This window comes from Poromitra crassiceps, assembly GCF_964638095.1.
Source record: "Poromitra crassiceps genome assembly, chromosome: 14".
Classification (NCBI taxonomy): Eukaryota; Metazoa; Chordata; class Actinopteri; order Beryciformes; family Melamphaidae; genus Poromitra; species Poromitra crassiceps.
In genome coordinates, this window is record NC_139633.1 from 6,755,503 (window position 1) to 6,773,108 (window position 17,606).

The following is a 17,606-nucleotide window of genomic DNA, read 5'->3' on the forward strand; positions in this document are numbered from 1 at the left end:
TACACAGCGAGTCGTATTTTCAGGTCTATTTTTTTATTTTCAGTAAATTATGTACAGTATTATCGTGACCCATATATCGTGATACGTATCGTATCGTGAGGTCCTTGCCAATACCCAGCCCTACTAGTAAGTGTGTGGTGAGTGATTCAACGCAGCACATATATTTTATTATAGGTTGTGTGTGTGTGTGTGTGTGTGTGTGTGTGTGTGTGTGCGCGCGTGTGTGCGAGTGTGTGTGTGTGTGCATGTGCGAGTGTGTGTGTGAGAGTGTGTATGTGTGTGTATACACGTACAGTATGTGACGGTGTAGATAAGATATTGAGAGCAAAAGCAGATGTGGTTGCTGTGTGGAGAGTAAGAGGAGCTGACCCTGTACACGCGCACACACACACACTGTGTGAGTTCCCTGCACTAAAGGCCCTGTGGGACTGACTGCTTCACCAGCTGTGTTCTGACACACTGGAACACCGAGGGCCTAGGGACAACACAGACACACGCACGCACACGCACACGCACACACACACACACACACACACACACACACACACACACACACACACACACACACACACACACACACACACACACACACACACACACACACAGCTCAGATCACAGATGCACTCAACCATTGCTGGATAAACATGCAAACAAACAAACTGATGGATATGCACACAAACACTGGGCCGACACAAAGCCAAAAAACATGACTACACACCAATACTTTCTCTCTGGCTACGTCTACATTAGACCGTTTTTTAGGGATCTCTTCATTTGCATCTCTTGTCCACACTCCTTCTATTGTAGGGTTGTCACGATAGCAAAAATTTTGACTTCGATACCAAGTTTAGTATCACGATACTCGATACTGATACAATACTCGATACAGATACGATACCTAATGGATAAAAAACAGAATGTCCACAAGGTTGATCACATTCACAAATTCAAGGTTTAGTAACACCCTTAACAGTCACTGTGGGATTGAAGGACACCTTTTGAAATGTGGCTCTCTGGTGTTAAAAGACCACCATATTAACTGAATGTTTCTGTGTTGGAAGAATAACACCAGATTAACTGAATGTCTCTCTGTGTTATAACAACGCCATAATGTAGGCCAGTGGTTCCCAAATGGTGTGCCTAGGCACACTGGTGTGCCTTAGGACAAGTCCAGGTGTGCCTTGGGATTTTGCATTATTGCAATTGCAAATATAGCCTACAAGTTTAAAATATACAAAAAGTGGGTGTGTTGCTGCTTTGATGTAGTAATTTTGCAAAGTTTCAAATTAATTCTGAGAGTAATATATTTGGTCAAATTTTATTTGAAATTAGTAAATAAAAAAGCATTTAGAGTGATAAGAGTAATAGAGGCTATTTTTGCACCGACAGACTTAGGCTATATAGGTGTGCCTTGAGATTTTCTCATGCCATTGGTGTGCCTTGGGCACAAAAAGTTTGGAAACCACTAGGGATGCACCGATCGATCGGCACGTGACCGGAAATGGCCGATTTCCACGTGATCGGCCTCGATTGCAGTTTGTCACACATGGAAGTGGAAAATAAACCGCGGAGGGGCAGGGTAGGTTGGAGTCCACTCCAGTCTGAGCGGCTCGCTTCACCCCACCGCAGTCACCGGCCCCTCTTCCCCGACCAGCTGCAGTCCACATCACCGCTGCCTGCTGCTATCTGTCAGTCACGTTGTAACGTGGATACAGGAGAGGACTATTTGTTTCGCATTGCGAATAGAACGACGAACATAATAATAAAACGCATCGGACCAGTGTGCAAGGTTTTCTGTGCGAGATGATTTTTTTTTCGAATGGCGGATTAAAAAAGACTTAATTTCCTCATCTACTCAATACAGCCAAACCCACAACTGTAGAGTGGGCATGGCTTCGATGGTCTCTGGGCTCCAGACCTATAGGCTATAAACTCCTTGTCCATGGATAACATTTTGATGTTTATTTATTTTATTTTATTAGTTTATTTGGCAATAATATTAATATTAATATTCATTAATAATCATACAGATATCTACACCCTAACACACCCTAACACACACACACACACACACACACACACACACACACACACACACAGACACACACACACACACACACAAACAAACAAACAAACAGACAGACATTTCCCTACTTCTATCAAAACGTAATAATCATACAGATATCTACACCCTAACACACACACACACACACACACACACACACACAGATTTCTTCGTCTGCAGAACAGACACTTGACCTGGTTTCTCAGCGCTGCTATGGGACGAAGGCAGCTGGAGACACACACACACACACACACACACACACACACACACACACACACACACACACATGGACACAGACAGCCTACACAAACACAGGCTGGTAAGACTAAACCAGCTCTCTGGTCTCACACCTCTAATCAGCTTCAATCCAAAACAAAGGATTAAAGATGGCCGATCGATCGGCAGGTGAGCGCAATCGGCCGGTTTTCAGCTGACCGGCCGGTCGGTGTCACATGTCCCATTCTGTGCCGGTCAAATTCACACGCATGTGTCGCTGGCCCACACGCTGGTTCACACGCATGTGCTGCTGACCCACACGCTGGTTCACACGCATGTGCTGCTGACCCACACGCTGGTTCACACGCATGTGCTGCTGACCCACACGCTGGTTCACACGCATGTGCTGCTGGCCCACACGCTGGTTCACACGCATGTGCTGCTGACCCACACGCTGGTTCACACGCATGTGCTGCTGACCCACACGCTGGTTCACACGCATGTGCTGCTGACCCACACGCTGGTTCACACGCATGTGCTGCTGACCCACACGCTGGTTCACACGCATGTGCTGCTGACCCACACGCTGGTTGACACGCATGTGCTGCTGGCCCACACGCTGGTTCACACGCATGTGCTGCTGACCCACACGCTGGTTCACACGCATGTGCTGCTGACCCACACGCTGGTTCACACGCATGTGCTGCTGACCCACACGCTGGTTCACACGCATGTGCTGCTGACCCACACGCTGGTTCACACGCATGTGCTGCTGACCCACACGCTGGTTCACACGCATGTGCTGCTGACCCACACGCTGGTTCACACGCATGTGCTGCTGACCCACACGCTGGTTGACACGCATGTGCTGCTGGCCCACACGCTGGTTCACACGCATGTGCTGCTGACCCACACGCTGGTTCACACGCATGTGCTGCTGACCCACACGCTGGTTCACACGCATGTGCTGCTGACCCACACGCCAGGGATGTCATTTTTTGCAAGTCCAAGTCAAGTCTCAAGTCTCTTGATCTCTCATGGATGAGCGTTCTATCATCTGCTGCATGCCAAACTGTCTGCTTAGAACACTGCAGCGCTAGAACTAAGGATTTCAAAGCATCTACTGTATTCTCATCACTCCTTTATCTATTAGAATACAGTGTCAGCATTGATTAGATAGACATTTCCTTAAAGGAACACTCCACCCATTTTCAACCAGCTTTGTATCATTAGAACATCAGTAGTATATCAGAAAACTGTGAACGGTTTTGAAGTCTGTCATTTAATTTGACAGTTATTGAGTGTTAAAGTGTGGACCAGTGACATCACTGGTCCACACTAACTCAAATGAATAACTCATTAACTCAAATCAACTCTCAATAACTGTCAAACTGTTTGACAGTTATTGAGAGTTGGGGATAAGGGCCTTGCTCAAGGGCACATCAGTGGTGGTAATGAGGGCACACACACACACACACACACATACACACACGCACACGCACACACACACACTTAAAAAGAGAGAAAGTGGCCCTCCTCACCCACACATACAAAATAGGACAGTCCATACATCAGCAGGAATGAGAGGAGGGGAGATGGGAGAAGGAGAGACAAGGACAGAGAGAGATGAAGGGGGAGAGAGAGAGAGATGGAGGGAGAGAGAGAGAGAGGGAAAGAGAGAGAGAGAGATGGAGGGAGAGAGAGAGAGGAAAACAGAGAGAGAGCGAAACAGAGAGAGGGGGAGAGAGAGGGAGCGAGAGAGAGAGATGGAGGGAGAGAGAGAGAGAGAGGGAGAGCAGAGAGAGAGGGAGAGAGAGGTCAGTGAGAGGAGTCAGAGGTGAGTTAAGGTGAATGACAGAGCAGGTGTGTGTGTTGGGGGGAGAGAGAGAGAGAGAGAGAGAGGTGGGTTTAGGTGAAACAGAGCTGATTGTTTGTGTGTGTGTGTCGGGGTGGTAAAGAGGACGAAAGAGAGACAGAGATGCTTAAAGAGCTGCTGTGTGTGTGTGTGTGTGTGTGTGTGTGTGTGTGTGTGTGTGTGTGTGTGTGTGTGTGTGTGTGTGTGTGTGTGTGTGTGTGTGTGTTAGGTCCGCTGAGACAAAGAGCTGATGTCTTGCTTTGTAAAAAGCTGAAAGCTGATCCAGTTGTCCACTGCACAATTTGATACAGGACACACACACACACACACACACACACACACACACACACACACACACACACACAGTTCTGTAGAATCATCATCAGATTGTGTTTCAGCACCAGTGGAACAAGACGGGCCACGACTCTGCTTAAACAGCACTTACACACACACACACACACACACACGCACACACACACACACACACACGTACACACACACACACGGCGCTAACCTTGATAAGCACCATCACATATAATACTCCAGTAACCAGTATACACAAAACAAGGTAACACACACACACACACACACATACACACACACACGCACACACACACGCGCGCTGTGATTGGTTGTGTGTATTGCCACACAGAAGCAATGCATTGATAAACAGCAGCAGTAGTGACAACACACAGAGACAGCCCAGCAGCTACAGTAGAATCACTGAGTTCAAGTGTGAATTTAATAAAGCAATATTTTAAGGACAGGGGGGGGGGGGGGGTTAATGGCTTAATAATACTGTGATATATTATTCCATGATATTTTGGGAAGATACCGTATCACATTGTGAAATGTGGTTACATCGCTAATCTACAGTAGACTCCACGACACAGCCTGCTCTACATGATCTAGCTCTGTGGCCTGCACACTGCATCTATAGATATACTGTATGAAGTGTGTAGTGAGTTAGTCGACTGGGTAAAAAGCCACACACACACACACACACACACACACACACACACACACACCTGGTCCTACGTTACTAGTCTTTTTGCACACACATGCTCACACACAGGAAGTGAGATGAGGAGCAGTGAGTGAGGATAAGCAGCAGAGCCCCGTTATCTCTTTCAACTCTGAACTTCAGCCATGAGCTTCAGGGTCAAAGAGGTCAACCAAGCCTACAGCCACAAGCAGCCAGGCATGAGTCTATACGCTCACACGTGTGTGTGTGTGTGTGTGTGTGTGTGTGTGTGTGCGCGCGTGTGTAAGAGACCGTTAAGTCAAGAGAACATGGAGCCAGATTGCAGTGTGTGTGTGTGTGTGTGTGTTTGTGTGTGTACATGTATGTGTGTAGTATGTACACTTCTGTAAATCCCTTAGTCATGAGCTAATGAGGTCAGATTGTGTGTGTGTGTGTGTGTGTGTGTGTGTGTGTGTGTGTGTGTGTGTGTGTGTGTGTGGACACGTATGTAGATACTCTATGTGGCCTTGATTGCGTAAGTGTGCCCATTGCTCTGGAACATGGAATTAGATTTGCAAACGGGGGGGTTTAACAGGGACAAGCCTGTGTGTGTGTGTGTGTGTGTGTGTGTGTGTGTGTGTGTCTCTGAATGCACTGAGGCCATATCTTCAGCACGGAGCAGGGTTCTATGTGCGTTACGCTTCATTGACACCAGAGGCAGCAGAGGTCACTGCAGGCGTTGGATGTACACACTGTCAAAACACTCCGACAGCTTCCAGCGGCCAAACACACTCAAACGGAGTCAAGACGCATCAAACGTCAAATCTAAAGCGTCAACACAACACACGACCAAGAAGTCTGTTTTTCACAAGGTTTCTGGACTGTTAAGGCCTTGACACAACCAAAAGCCATTTATTTCGTGTGATTTATTCGCACGTCAATAATATTTTTCGAACCCATGTCCAGTCAATGCAACCGTGCATATATCGACGGTGACATTTCACAGAGCGAAATTGTGGTCGATATTTTTCCGGTCAAAATGACGTGTATAGGTAACAAATACTGCGATGCTTTGACAAATAGATAAGCAGCTACTTAGGGTGGTTATATTTGTCGTATTTGGGCGTGTTGATAACCATAGGCCCTAGGACGCAAGTCACACCTACAAACTTTTTTTTTTTTCAATTTCAATTTTAACAAAATACAAACAAAACAAACGAACAAGCTCAGACACAGGAAAGGAAAGAAAAAACAACCAATAAAACATATCGACAATAATGTGCTGATACCGTCCATATCGGGTGCTTATGTGCTTGTAAGGAATGTTGTGCGTGGGGTCCCACTCAAGGGGCGCACCTACAAACTTGATTCAGAGGGAAATCAATTATGAAATGACACCAAGTCTTTCACTCTTCCGTAATAAAACGCTATATTAGCGCCATTATCCCAAATGATAATAAACTTAACCTAACGTGCACAGGGGGGCACTGTGTTCAAACTGGATTTATTTCACGTATTACTTCTGATATTATTTGACCTGAGAGAAAAACGGCTAGCCTCTGCTCTGCGTCAACTGGCTCTCTCTCTCTGGAGAGTCAAACATCCTGAAGTAGGTCCAAAAACGGCCGTGGTTTCCAGTTCCTGTGCGCAGTGACTCGGTACAGGAAGTCTCCATGCAAAATCACATGGCGTTTGGTGTGCATATATTTCGGCGAAACATGGGCCTGTGAATTATTCTAAATTTCCCTCACATTCAATGGCGTCGCTCTTGATGTGTAAAGGCCTTGAGAGACGACTGACTCATTCTGAGGTCAGAAATTAAAACTCCGACAAACAAAGCACAAGCTAGATAGAGAGAGAGAGTCTGGCAGGTCAGCAGCTCATCTTCAGATACATGATGCTGAACATGCTACAGAACATATGACCTACTACTACATTAACATTCTCTATATGGAACAGAACAAAGTGATTTGCCAGTGATGCTGAGGCTTCAAAACACGCCTGTGCTGTCGTGATAGAAATGTTAAAGGTCCCAATTTGTGCAGCTGTAACCTCTTAAAAACGTGTCTCTGGTCCATAAAACATGATTCTGGATTAATTTGTCGAAAATATAGCAACCCCGTTCATTCTGACGGAGTTCTCACTTCCTCATCTCGTTGCTTCCCAGGAATGGTCTGTTTCTATAATATATTCAGAACTAACAGTTCCCATTGGCCGCTGGGGGAGAGCCCGCCCCAGGCTCCCAGCGGTCAATCAGATTAGCGTCTGTGGACCAGCACGCTAGGTTGTGTCCACAACTAACGTTAGCAACACGAAACCGTCTGGGAGAACAGAGTGTAAGGGGGCGTGGCTTGAAGGAGACAGCAGGAGAGAGATCGATAGGGACAAATCCAACTCTGGCAGTTCTGAGGTTCTGAGCACTCATTACAGGGAGGGATGACAGCAGTATATATGCATTTAGAAGTAAAAACAGCTTTTGCACGGAATGGGACCTTTAAATTGTATAGAGAGGCAAAGTGACCGCCTACTTCCTGCTTCTCCATTTTGTTTGGGTGATGCTGCGTTGCATTGCGAGTAGTCCCGCTGGCCAGCCTCCTCTCCCTTCCGTCCGAGGAGTCTGGCGCCGCAGGTCTCCATAACTGGGATAAACCCTCCCCTGCTCTACTCTGCTCTCCCATTGGAGCGACTGTTTCGGTGGCAGCCGGATGTCCGCTCCCGGCTTATTACAAGCTCTGTCATTGGCTCCGACCATGTCAATCAGAGCGGCTTCCGCTCCCTCCTCCCTGTGTGTCGCTGTAAATAGTGCCCTGCCGCCGCAGTGAAAACAACAACGCTAACTAGCTAGCAAGCTAACGGCAGAAACCTACACGCTAGCTCGTTGCTACACGCTGGAAACGGCAAGTTGGATTGTTGGAAACTATTTTCCAAGGGCACTGCCGCTAAGCGTCGCCCATCACAATCCCACTATGGAGACCTGCGGCGCCAGACTCCTCGGACGGAAGGGAGACTACATTGCGAGTGAAGTACAGGACAGTTTGAAAACCCAGTGTCCCGAGTCTCAGACTGAGATGCATCTGTAGAAATCTGATTTGAATACAAATGTGGCAAAGATCAGCTTCTCTGTTTGTTTGTTTTTGCTGTTCAGATGAACACAGCCTAACGCCTCAAACACACTAGCTCCGCCGCGTGTACATTTAGCTCGAGCAGGAGCCTGGTCATTCACACCAGACGCATTGTGTTTTGCTCCGCGTTGGTCACAACAAGGGCCCCGAGAGGAAACTGGCGCGTCCGCGTCACTTCAGCTGCTGGTGTGTTTTGCACCGTAAGACTCTGACCCTTAGGGCTGTCACTTTTTCCCAAAATAAAGTTTGAACGACCTTTAATTGCCCGCAAAATGTTCAAATATATTCGAAGTTTTTTGATTAATTATTATTATTATTTTTGTTATTATTATTTTTTTTGCTGCATCCAACTTGAGACAAATTTTCAGACCCTGGAGACAATCTTTCTCAGAAGAGACTAACGCGACAAATCTGGAGACTTTTTCTGACATGGGATTAACATTACCAGCAAGCAGCAGTTGGTTAATTTTGGTTAATAAAAAAAAAACAGGTCAATTATACATTCGAACATGCCTTCCTCCCCCACATTCGAAGTTAAATTCGAATTTCGAATAAAAAGTGACAGCCCTACTGACCCTTGACCCCGTTGTTGGCCGCTTGTAAAGTTGGTGATACAGGAAGTGGAGCTTCTTCTCTTGTCGTGGCCTCACTGCGTGTGGCTCTCTGGATGACACATTCTGCTACGTGGCTAAAAGGTAGCACTGTCAATAGAGAGCGGTGAGAGTGACTTTCAGAGGAAGACAGAAGAGCCACAGCCAATCAGAAATCAATCACTCAATATCAATCCACTGGCGACAAAAGACACTGAGGGAACCTCTCCCTCTCTCTCTCTCTCTCTCTCTCTCTCTCTCTCTCTCTCTCTCTCTCTCTCTCTCTCTCTCTCTCTCTCTCTCTCTCTCTCTCTCTCTCTCTCTCTCTCTCTCTCTCTCTCTCTCTCTCTCTCTCTCTCTCTCTCTCTCGACGTGCTGCCGATCCAGTTTTTTACATGGCTCGCGCTGAATGAGCCCAAGTAACATGAGGCACGCCTCCGTTCCACTCTCCAGAAATTCCATTCCACAGTTTGCAGATCGCTAACCTGTCGCTAGTAGCAGCCAGGCAGCACTGTGGCTGGATACAGAGCCCAGCTGAGTCGACTCGGCTAACGTAAGTGGGTAACAATATGCCCGTGGCGTGGAGATATGAAATAGTAGAAGATACACGGACAACTTCTCACTAATCCATTTAGCCTTCGTGTTGACTGCTGGAAGTTTACTCTGCATCTGGAATTACTCCTCGAGTGTCTCCTTTCAGCTTGTGTTGTCTGTCTCTTTGGCTGCTGCCTTTCAGACAACGCAACGGAGCTTCCACTCCTCGGAATGACAGCTTTGCAAACATTATACGTTGCCGTCTTTGCTTTTTGATGTTTCGAGAGTACATTCCAGAAGTAGAATAAACTTCCAGGCCAGCAGACAACACGAAGGCTAAAGAGAGATTACTGTGAAGTTGTCCGTGTTGCCCTGGCTGTTATCACAGCTCTCTCTCTCTCTCTCTCTCTCTCTGATGTCAGCATCAGAAGATAGCGGTCACGTTAATGGCAGCCTCACATACATAGCGACCGATAGCGACACAGTCGTGGTTGTACTCATTTGCACAAAACACTTCGGTAAAAATAAAAACACACAAGAGATATCTTGGCAAATAAATGTAAATTTATTAATTTTCACGAATCAATTGAAATTGTTTTGGAAATATCTAATGACCCAATTGTTATTGTGGAATATTATCAACCAGGTACCTAACAGCTAATGTTATGAAAGAATTGATTACAAAACACTAAGTAATGTATCTTAGTAGGAGCCAGCTACAGGCAGAGGGCCCTTATTTAAAGCAGCAATGCCTAAATAGTGCTGATTTGAAGTATCCTCATTTGCCTTGTATATTTTTCTTCATTTTGTTTTTTGCAAGTTGTATTTTTCTTTCATTTTTTCTTCAATTGGACAAATTTTTGTCTGTACTGTATAGTCAAGAAAAAATAGCTATGGTATCGGAATAATATCGGTATCGGAAACGGATCGGATCAGAACTGAAAAAAAGTGGATCGGTCCCTATTCAAACCATGTCCTCTGAACTCAAACTACTCTTTCATCATTTGTACTAGAAAGTCCATTCAAACTTTAAGCGGGTGAACACTTACTTATTAGTACTTTATTGCTCTTATTTTAACTTTTTGGTATCTTTTGTACTTTTTGAGAAATCACAGTATATATACTGTACTTTTGTCAACCTTTATAATGGGATCCTATGGAGGCAGGCTAGAGGTGTGTGAAGTCACAATTCACTTCATCAGACTTTACAGAATGTGCTTCTCACTAAATTTACACATTTTAAAACTTTAAAGTCCCTGGAAACCAGAAATATCTTTTTATTATTTAGCATTTTGAGTTCATCACATCACAGGAACCTATGTTAATAAGCCACCAGCCAAATTTGCACGATGATGAACGTCGCAAAGTATATAAATTTAGGTTTGACAGTCATGACAAAAGTCATGAGAATCAATTCGATTTTAGACTCTCTTTTCTCCCGCGGACTGTGTGGGCGTGTCCCGTGTGTGTGCGTGCAGCCAGGACTGCAGCTCCTCCAAGAGAGAGAGAGAGGGGGAGGGAAACGGAGAGAGATAGAAAGGAAAGAGAGATGGTGTGTGTGTGTGTGTGTGTGTGTGTGTGTGTGTGTGTGCGCGCGTGCGTGCGTGCGTGTGACAGTGTGAGAGAGAGAGAGAGAGAGAGAGAGAGCAGGCAGCATACACAGGCACACAGAGTGGGTGGTACGGCTCTGGCGGGAGGGAGACAGACGGACACTGAGCGAGCGCTGTGATTGGCCAAATCTTATGACGTGATAAGATCATTCAGTTTAGCACCGCGCGCACCGCTCTCTTCAATGAGGAAGTGGAAATCCAGACCTTGTAGACAAGTGGCGATTTTGGGGCTTTGGGTTGAAAGAAATGTATCCTACTAAATTCTGAGGCACACAATTACTCACATAAGACCCTAAATTTAATAGTTAGAAGGTTTTTGTGGATTTTGGTTTCCAGGGACTTTAACACTACATGCATACATTATACATCAAAGTCTTCAGCTACTTCTGCTCTCACTCATAATGTTGCACAATCAGCGATGTGACGTGTCGTTTTTTATATATTATCAATAGTTTCACACTAGTGTTCCACTCCACTTCCAATTGCGCAGGGTATCTTGTCATTTCAAATTGGTCCTCAAGATGGCGCCGCAACAGTTGTGTGATGCCACATCAAACTTCAGAATAGGGGGAAATGTGATCTCAGTGACTTTGATGCTGGTTGGAGTCTTTCTGAACCTGCTGATCTGGCATTTTCTCACACAGCAGTCTCTAACAATGTTTCATGGATTCATCAATTAGTTGTCAACTATTCAATTAATCATCAACTATTTTGAGAACCAATTAATCCATTTGGGTATTTTTTTTTAGGAAAATAAATTCTCCAAATCCAGCTTCTTAAATAAATGTGAATCTTTTCTGGTTTCTTTACACCTCTATGACTGTAAACTGAAAGTCTTTGGGTTTTTGGGTTGTGGACAAAACAAGACATTTGAGGACGTCATCTTGGGCTTGGAGAAACACTGATCCACATGTTTTCACCATTCTGTGACATTTAATAGACCAAACAACGAATCGATTAATCGAGAAAATAATCGCCAGATGAATCGATGATGAAAATAATCGTTAGTTGCAGCCCTACACAGAATCGTGCGGAGGGGAAAACAAAAAAAAACAAAAAAAGCAGGTCAGAGGAGAATTGACAGAAAGGCTTCAGTAGAGCAGAAAAGCATCCCAGAATGCACTTTACCAAATCACTTTGGTAGCCGGGTGACACCGAGCTGAAAGTGGATACAGGATTAGCGTGGTGTTCCTAATAAAGTCCTTGGTGAGTGTGTGTACACACACACACACACACACACACACACACACACAGACAGAGAAACACACACGTATATACACACACAAGGATATATGGCTATATGGGGTTTCAAGAGTACCAACTCACATTCTAACGTACAGTACAGGGGATCAGACCAGATTTGTGTGTTTAGACCAGTGATTCTCAAAGTGGGGTTGGGGGACCACCCAGAGGTCCTTGGGTGGGTCCCAGCAAATTGATGAAATGTTAAACGTCACCATTATTTCATTTACAAGGAGTTAACGCAATTGGAGAATTTAGACGAAAATAGGATGGAAAAAGACTAGGCTCATAGTTTCACCAGTTAGTTACCTAGTGGTTTATCTCTCTACCTACAATATAGATCATTCTGGGCTCAAATTGATATCTAACAATAAAAATATTCACAGATGTGGGTGTGCTCCACTCAGGTGAGCTCCATCAGTAGCTAACGAATGGAGCTCTCCATGGTGCTGAACCTGTGTTCACTCATTTTAGCCAATAATTAGCCATTTTTGCCCATTTAGTCGGCCCTAATGACCTAATTCAAAAATGCGGCTTCGTTAGGTCTTTACACTACATTCCTGAAAGATTCAGCATGATCGCATGTAAAATGGCATAGCTGTGGCCGAATACAATCTCTGCTCACTCACAGACAGGACCCTAGAACTAGTGGTTCTAAAATGGGGGTCCGGGGACCCCCAGGGGTCCTTGAGGGGGTTCCACGGGGTCCCCAGCCAAAAGGGGGGTAATTTATTTCAGCTATAATTCCATTCATAACTAACACAATGACTATTTTGGTCATGGGTTTTATACACTTTCTGTAATAAAACATCTAAAAGCATCAATCTTATTATCATATGGGGGACCGTGGGACAAAATCCTATCAAATGGGGGTCCGTGGTCTAATCTTTGTCAGTTTAGGGGTCCTTCATGTGAAAACATGTGAGAACCACTGGACTAGGGCATCCTTCTTACAGGATACAGTTTGATGTGTACACCTGCGGTCCAGACCTGAGAGGAGGCAGGAAACCATGTTTTTGTTGTCGTCCGCTGCTGTTTTTGTCACAACATGTGACGTTCAATATGAGCCGTGTGAGGAGGACTGACCCCAAAAATAAAACATAAACGATATACAGTTGAAATGCGATCATCTGAGCGGTCAGACGGAGCTGCATTTGCACAGATTGCGAATCACATTTCAAACCATCTACGAACGTGGTTTAAATCTGATCTGCCAAGGTCAGGTTCCATGTGGGCTTTTTTGCTTTTCAGAATATATCCAATTCGTATTGGATATGCAAAAAAATAAATAAGTAAATAAATAAATAAATAACCCCTGAAATCAAGGCAATACCCACACACACACACACTTGTGTATGCTTACAGTGTGAGCAAAAATACTTTTCGCCACTGAAATGTTTCATTTGATTTATTATGAGGTGTAGAGGCTGAAAACTATCCAGTAATACACAATAAAAAAGACCCCCAAATTGGAGAAAACAGAAAAGAAAGACATTATAGTAATTTTTTATGGTAGAAATATATTTTTTCCTGTTTTGTTTGTGTATTGCTCAAAGTGAAATTGAAAAATATATAAATAAATAAATGTATAAATAAATAAATAAATAAATAAATAAATAAATAAATAAATAAATAAATGTGTGTGTGTGTGTGTGTGTGTATATATATATATATATATATATATATATATATATATATATATATTTATATTTATATCTATATACGGTATATATATATATATACTGTATATATATATTCCTATCCCAAAGAAATCATCTGGCGACCCCTCCAAAGTTATCCCCTGAACCCCAAGTTGAGACCACTGACCTAATCCAGTGATTCTTAACCTTTGTCATATCAAGGACCCTAACTTGGTCCACATCAGGGACACAGACGCAGACCCCCATTTGTCTATCACACCCACATCTGAGAATATTCACATTGTCAGATACTGTATGTATGACTGTCTGTATTGTAGATAGAGACATAACACACACAAACTATCAGAATAACTATCCTACATTCTCTATTTGAGTTAACTTTTTAGAAATAGAAATACTGTCATGGTGAAGTTGAACAATTCCTATTTTTGCTGAGCACCCCCTTGGAATGCCCCGTCAAGGACCCCACATTGAGAGCCACTGGCCCTAAACCAGCCCACCGAAAGTCAGTGGCACGCTGCCGCTTGAAGGGAGGAGGCAGTGTGTGTGAGGAATGGGGCTGACAGTATTGAGACCGGGCCGCTGTCTGCTCCTGTTGTTCTCATCGGGGGGCCGAGTATCGACGGTGGTGTCGCCTTCCCTCGCTGGTACAATACCTCTGTCCTCCGCTTCCTGTCTGCACGACACCCGACGCCACCGCTGCTCAGTGTGTGTGTGCGTGTGCGCGTCTGTGTGTGTGCGCGTCTGTGTGCGTGTGCGTCTGTGTGTGTGTGTGTGTGCGTCTGTGTGCGTGTGCGTCTGTGTGTGTGTGTGTGTGTGTGCGCGTCTGTGTGCGTCTGTGTGCGTGTGCGTCTGTGTGTGTGTGTGTGCGCGTCTGTGTGCGTGTGCGTCTGTGTGTGTGTGTGTGTGTGTGCGTGTGCGTCTGTGTGTGTCTTGTGTTGCAGTATTTGCAGGCAGACGGTTAGCGCGGATAAGGTTGCTTGTTTTTCAGCGTTTTTCTGACCGATGAGTCCCTGAGAGGATTGCATGTTGGTGGCAGAGAGCATAAACACCATGAGCTGCTGTCTGACTGCAGCTCCGGTCTGCGGGGACGCCAGGCGGCAGGCAGCCTCCGGGGCTGGAAAGTGAGCCCAGCGCGGAAGTGCCACAAACTGCAGCTCCTCCAATGGCCACTTGAGGAATCAAAACGTACCCCCGACCGCAACGGCGGGGGCCCTCGCTGGCGACGCTAAACTTTTAGCTAACCTGTTCGCATCTATGTTCGCAATGGCATCCCGAGTATCATCATACTATTATGGGATGCGATGCGAACAGTTGTATTATGGGATGTGCGTTTCCCAGGCAACGACACACGTTGACTATTTTGGAACAGCGCTGCACGCTGGCACAATACTCCTAAAAGCAAAATGCGTATTGTTTTGAATGATTTGGCATCTTCTATTACTACCAACACTGTCAACAACAGCACCTTGTTGTATGGTAATAATATGCCATAAAGGTTTATTGAAATTTTGGGGAGAGCAGGATCCCCCCCCCCCCCCCCCCGTCCCTCAATTTTTTGCCATTCTTTTTCTGGCCTGGCAGGGGCGCCGTTGGCCTGGCGGGCCCGCCAGGCCTGTAGAATGGTAGGGGAAACACTGCAGACTCCCATGGTAAAATACCCAACTTGACAGCAGAAATACAGGTGTGGGGGGTCCTGGTGGCTCACCTGGTAGAGCGCGTAACACAAAGATGGCCGACCCGGGTTCAAATCCCACCCGTGGTCCTTTGCCGCATGTCATCCTCTCTCTCTCCACCTCTGCCTACTGTCCTATCAAATGAAGGCAACAATGCCCCCAAAAATAATCTAAAAATAGATATATCATAAATTATTATGATATATCTATTTTGATGATTACATGATTACACTACAGCCTGGAAGTTATGCATAATTAAGGGCATGGTCGCTTTGAGTGACAGGTGGCTAGCCGCTAGGTGGCTAGCTGTCTGCTAGGCATCACCTCCTCCCAGCACTACACTATTCAAACCTAAAGCTTATTTTTAAATGTCTGCATGGCCACGCTCCTTCCTCTCTTAATGATTACGTTGTAAGACACAAGCAGAGCAGTAGAATTAACACACGGGCTTCTACAAACGGAGACAATCAGTTTTCTCTGTGAAAGGAGCAAAACTATGGAACCGTCTACCTACTGAGCTGAAAACACAACACGATGTTAATGTTTTTAACAGGGGTATTAAGTCATGGCTAAAAGAGAAACAACTGTGTTCTCACACTTAATACCCTTGTAGACCTCTGGTGGTACTCTGTGTATTATGTCTGTATTGTGTGTACATCGTGTGTACATTGTGTGTACATGGTGTGTACTGTATTGTGTGTACATCCTTGAATACCTGCTGTGAAAATGTTGTGACAACTATGAATGCATGAATTGACAGCGACACTAAAACATGGAGGAGCAGCCCTAAAAGAAGATCTCTTCCATGTTTTGGTCAAGATATCTGGCAATGAATGAAAAGTTATGACTTTGCCCTAAAAAAGTCTCCAGCATCTAGTGACCTCCTTGTCAATATATTTGTATGTATGTCTTTACTCATGTGGTTTTATATTTGATTATGTTTCTCTTTGGGTATGTCCTCTGGGTTGTATTTGAATGTAAAAGCCGTCTGTGGACAGGTGTTGAAAATTAGTGTTCTGCTATGAACACTTAACACTGTGTATGTGGTTGTTGTGCATACATGTATGTTACATCTCCAATGCTCTGTGACGTCCATATGAAATCAACTGAACTTACTAACCACGTTTACAACGCAACAACTCATCACATGATAATCACATGCAAGTCTCAAGGCTGATGGGCGTACACAGCAAAGCCATGGTATGTGTGTGTGTGTGTGTGTGTGCGCGCGCGCGCGCGCGCGCGCGCGCACGCGCGTGTGTGCGTGCGTGCTTGTCTGTGTGTGTGTGCACGCGCATGCATGCATGCTTGTGTGTGTGTGTGTGTGTGCGCGCGCGCATGCATGCGTGTGTGTGTGTGTGTGTGTGTGTGTGTGTGTGTGTGTGTGCGTGCTCACCCATGCTGTTAGTTGAGCTGCACCACATCAGCAGACAGCCGGTACACAGCAGGTTGAGCGCCCCGAACAGGAGGATCCTCCACGACTAAAACCACACACACACAGACGGAAACGCACACGCACACACACGCACACCCACACACACACAAACAATTACAAAACAATAACTGATTAGACTGCATGAAAGCATTCAAGTGTGTGTGTGTGTGTGTGTGTGTGTGTGTGTGTGTGTGTGTGTGTGTGTGTGTGTGTGTGTGTGTGTGTGTGTGTGTGTGTGTGTGTGTGAAATAATCACCAGCTAGAACTGCACATTACACAATATGCCAAAAAGATCATATTGCGATTATAATGACAGATAATACGATTGTGATAGGATTTCAGTGAGAATGGTCATTTCTAGGGCTGGCACGGATCACAGATACTCCGTGACTCGTGCGGCTCAGCCCCCCACGGTTCGGAACGTCCGTGGCCCGCGGACAGCCAGACACAGACAGGCATCATCGTGGCGAGCGCAAGTACGAGCCGACAAGCAGCTGAATGCATTTCGCCAACATTTCAACCAAGCGTCCGTCGCTTTAGGACACATAACAACAAAACAACATGTGGGGCCACCGAGTAGCTTAACGTTAATGTTACGACTGCTGTCACATTTTGGATTTATGTTGGGTTGATTTT

At 45.3% G+C, this 17,606-nt stretch overlaps 1 protein-coding gene across 3 annotated transcripts in view; it reads right to left on the bottom strand.

Annotated features, from left to right (window-relative positions):
- The window catches only part of slc30a6 (solute carrier family 30 member 6), a gene marked incomplete at its 5' end in the record, with an annotated part of 89,939 nt that overhangs the window by 59,535 nt on the left and 12,798 nt on the right, over positions 1-17,606 (bottom strand). For all 3 annotated transcript variants that reach the window (XM_083650458.1, XM_083650460.1, XM_083650459.1), the window contains one exon: positions 16,932-17,016. In XM_083650458.1, coding sequence (XP_083506584.1) covers positions 16,932-17,016 — 85 coding nt within the window. The remainder of the gene's footprint in view (positions 1-16,931; positions 17,017-17,606) is intronic.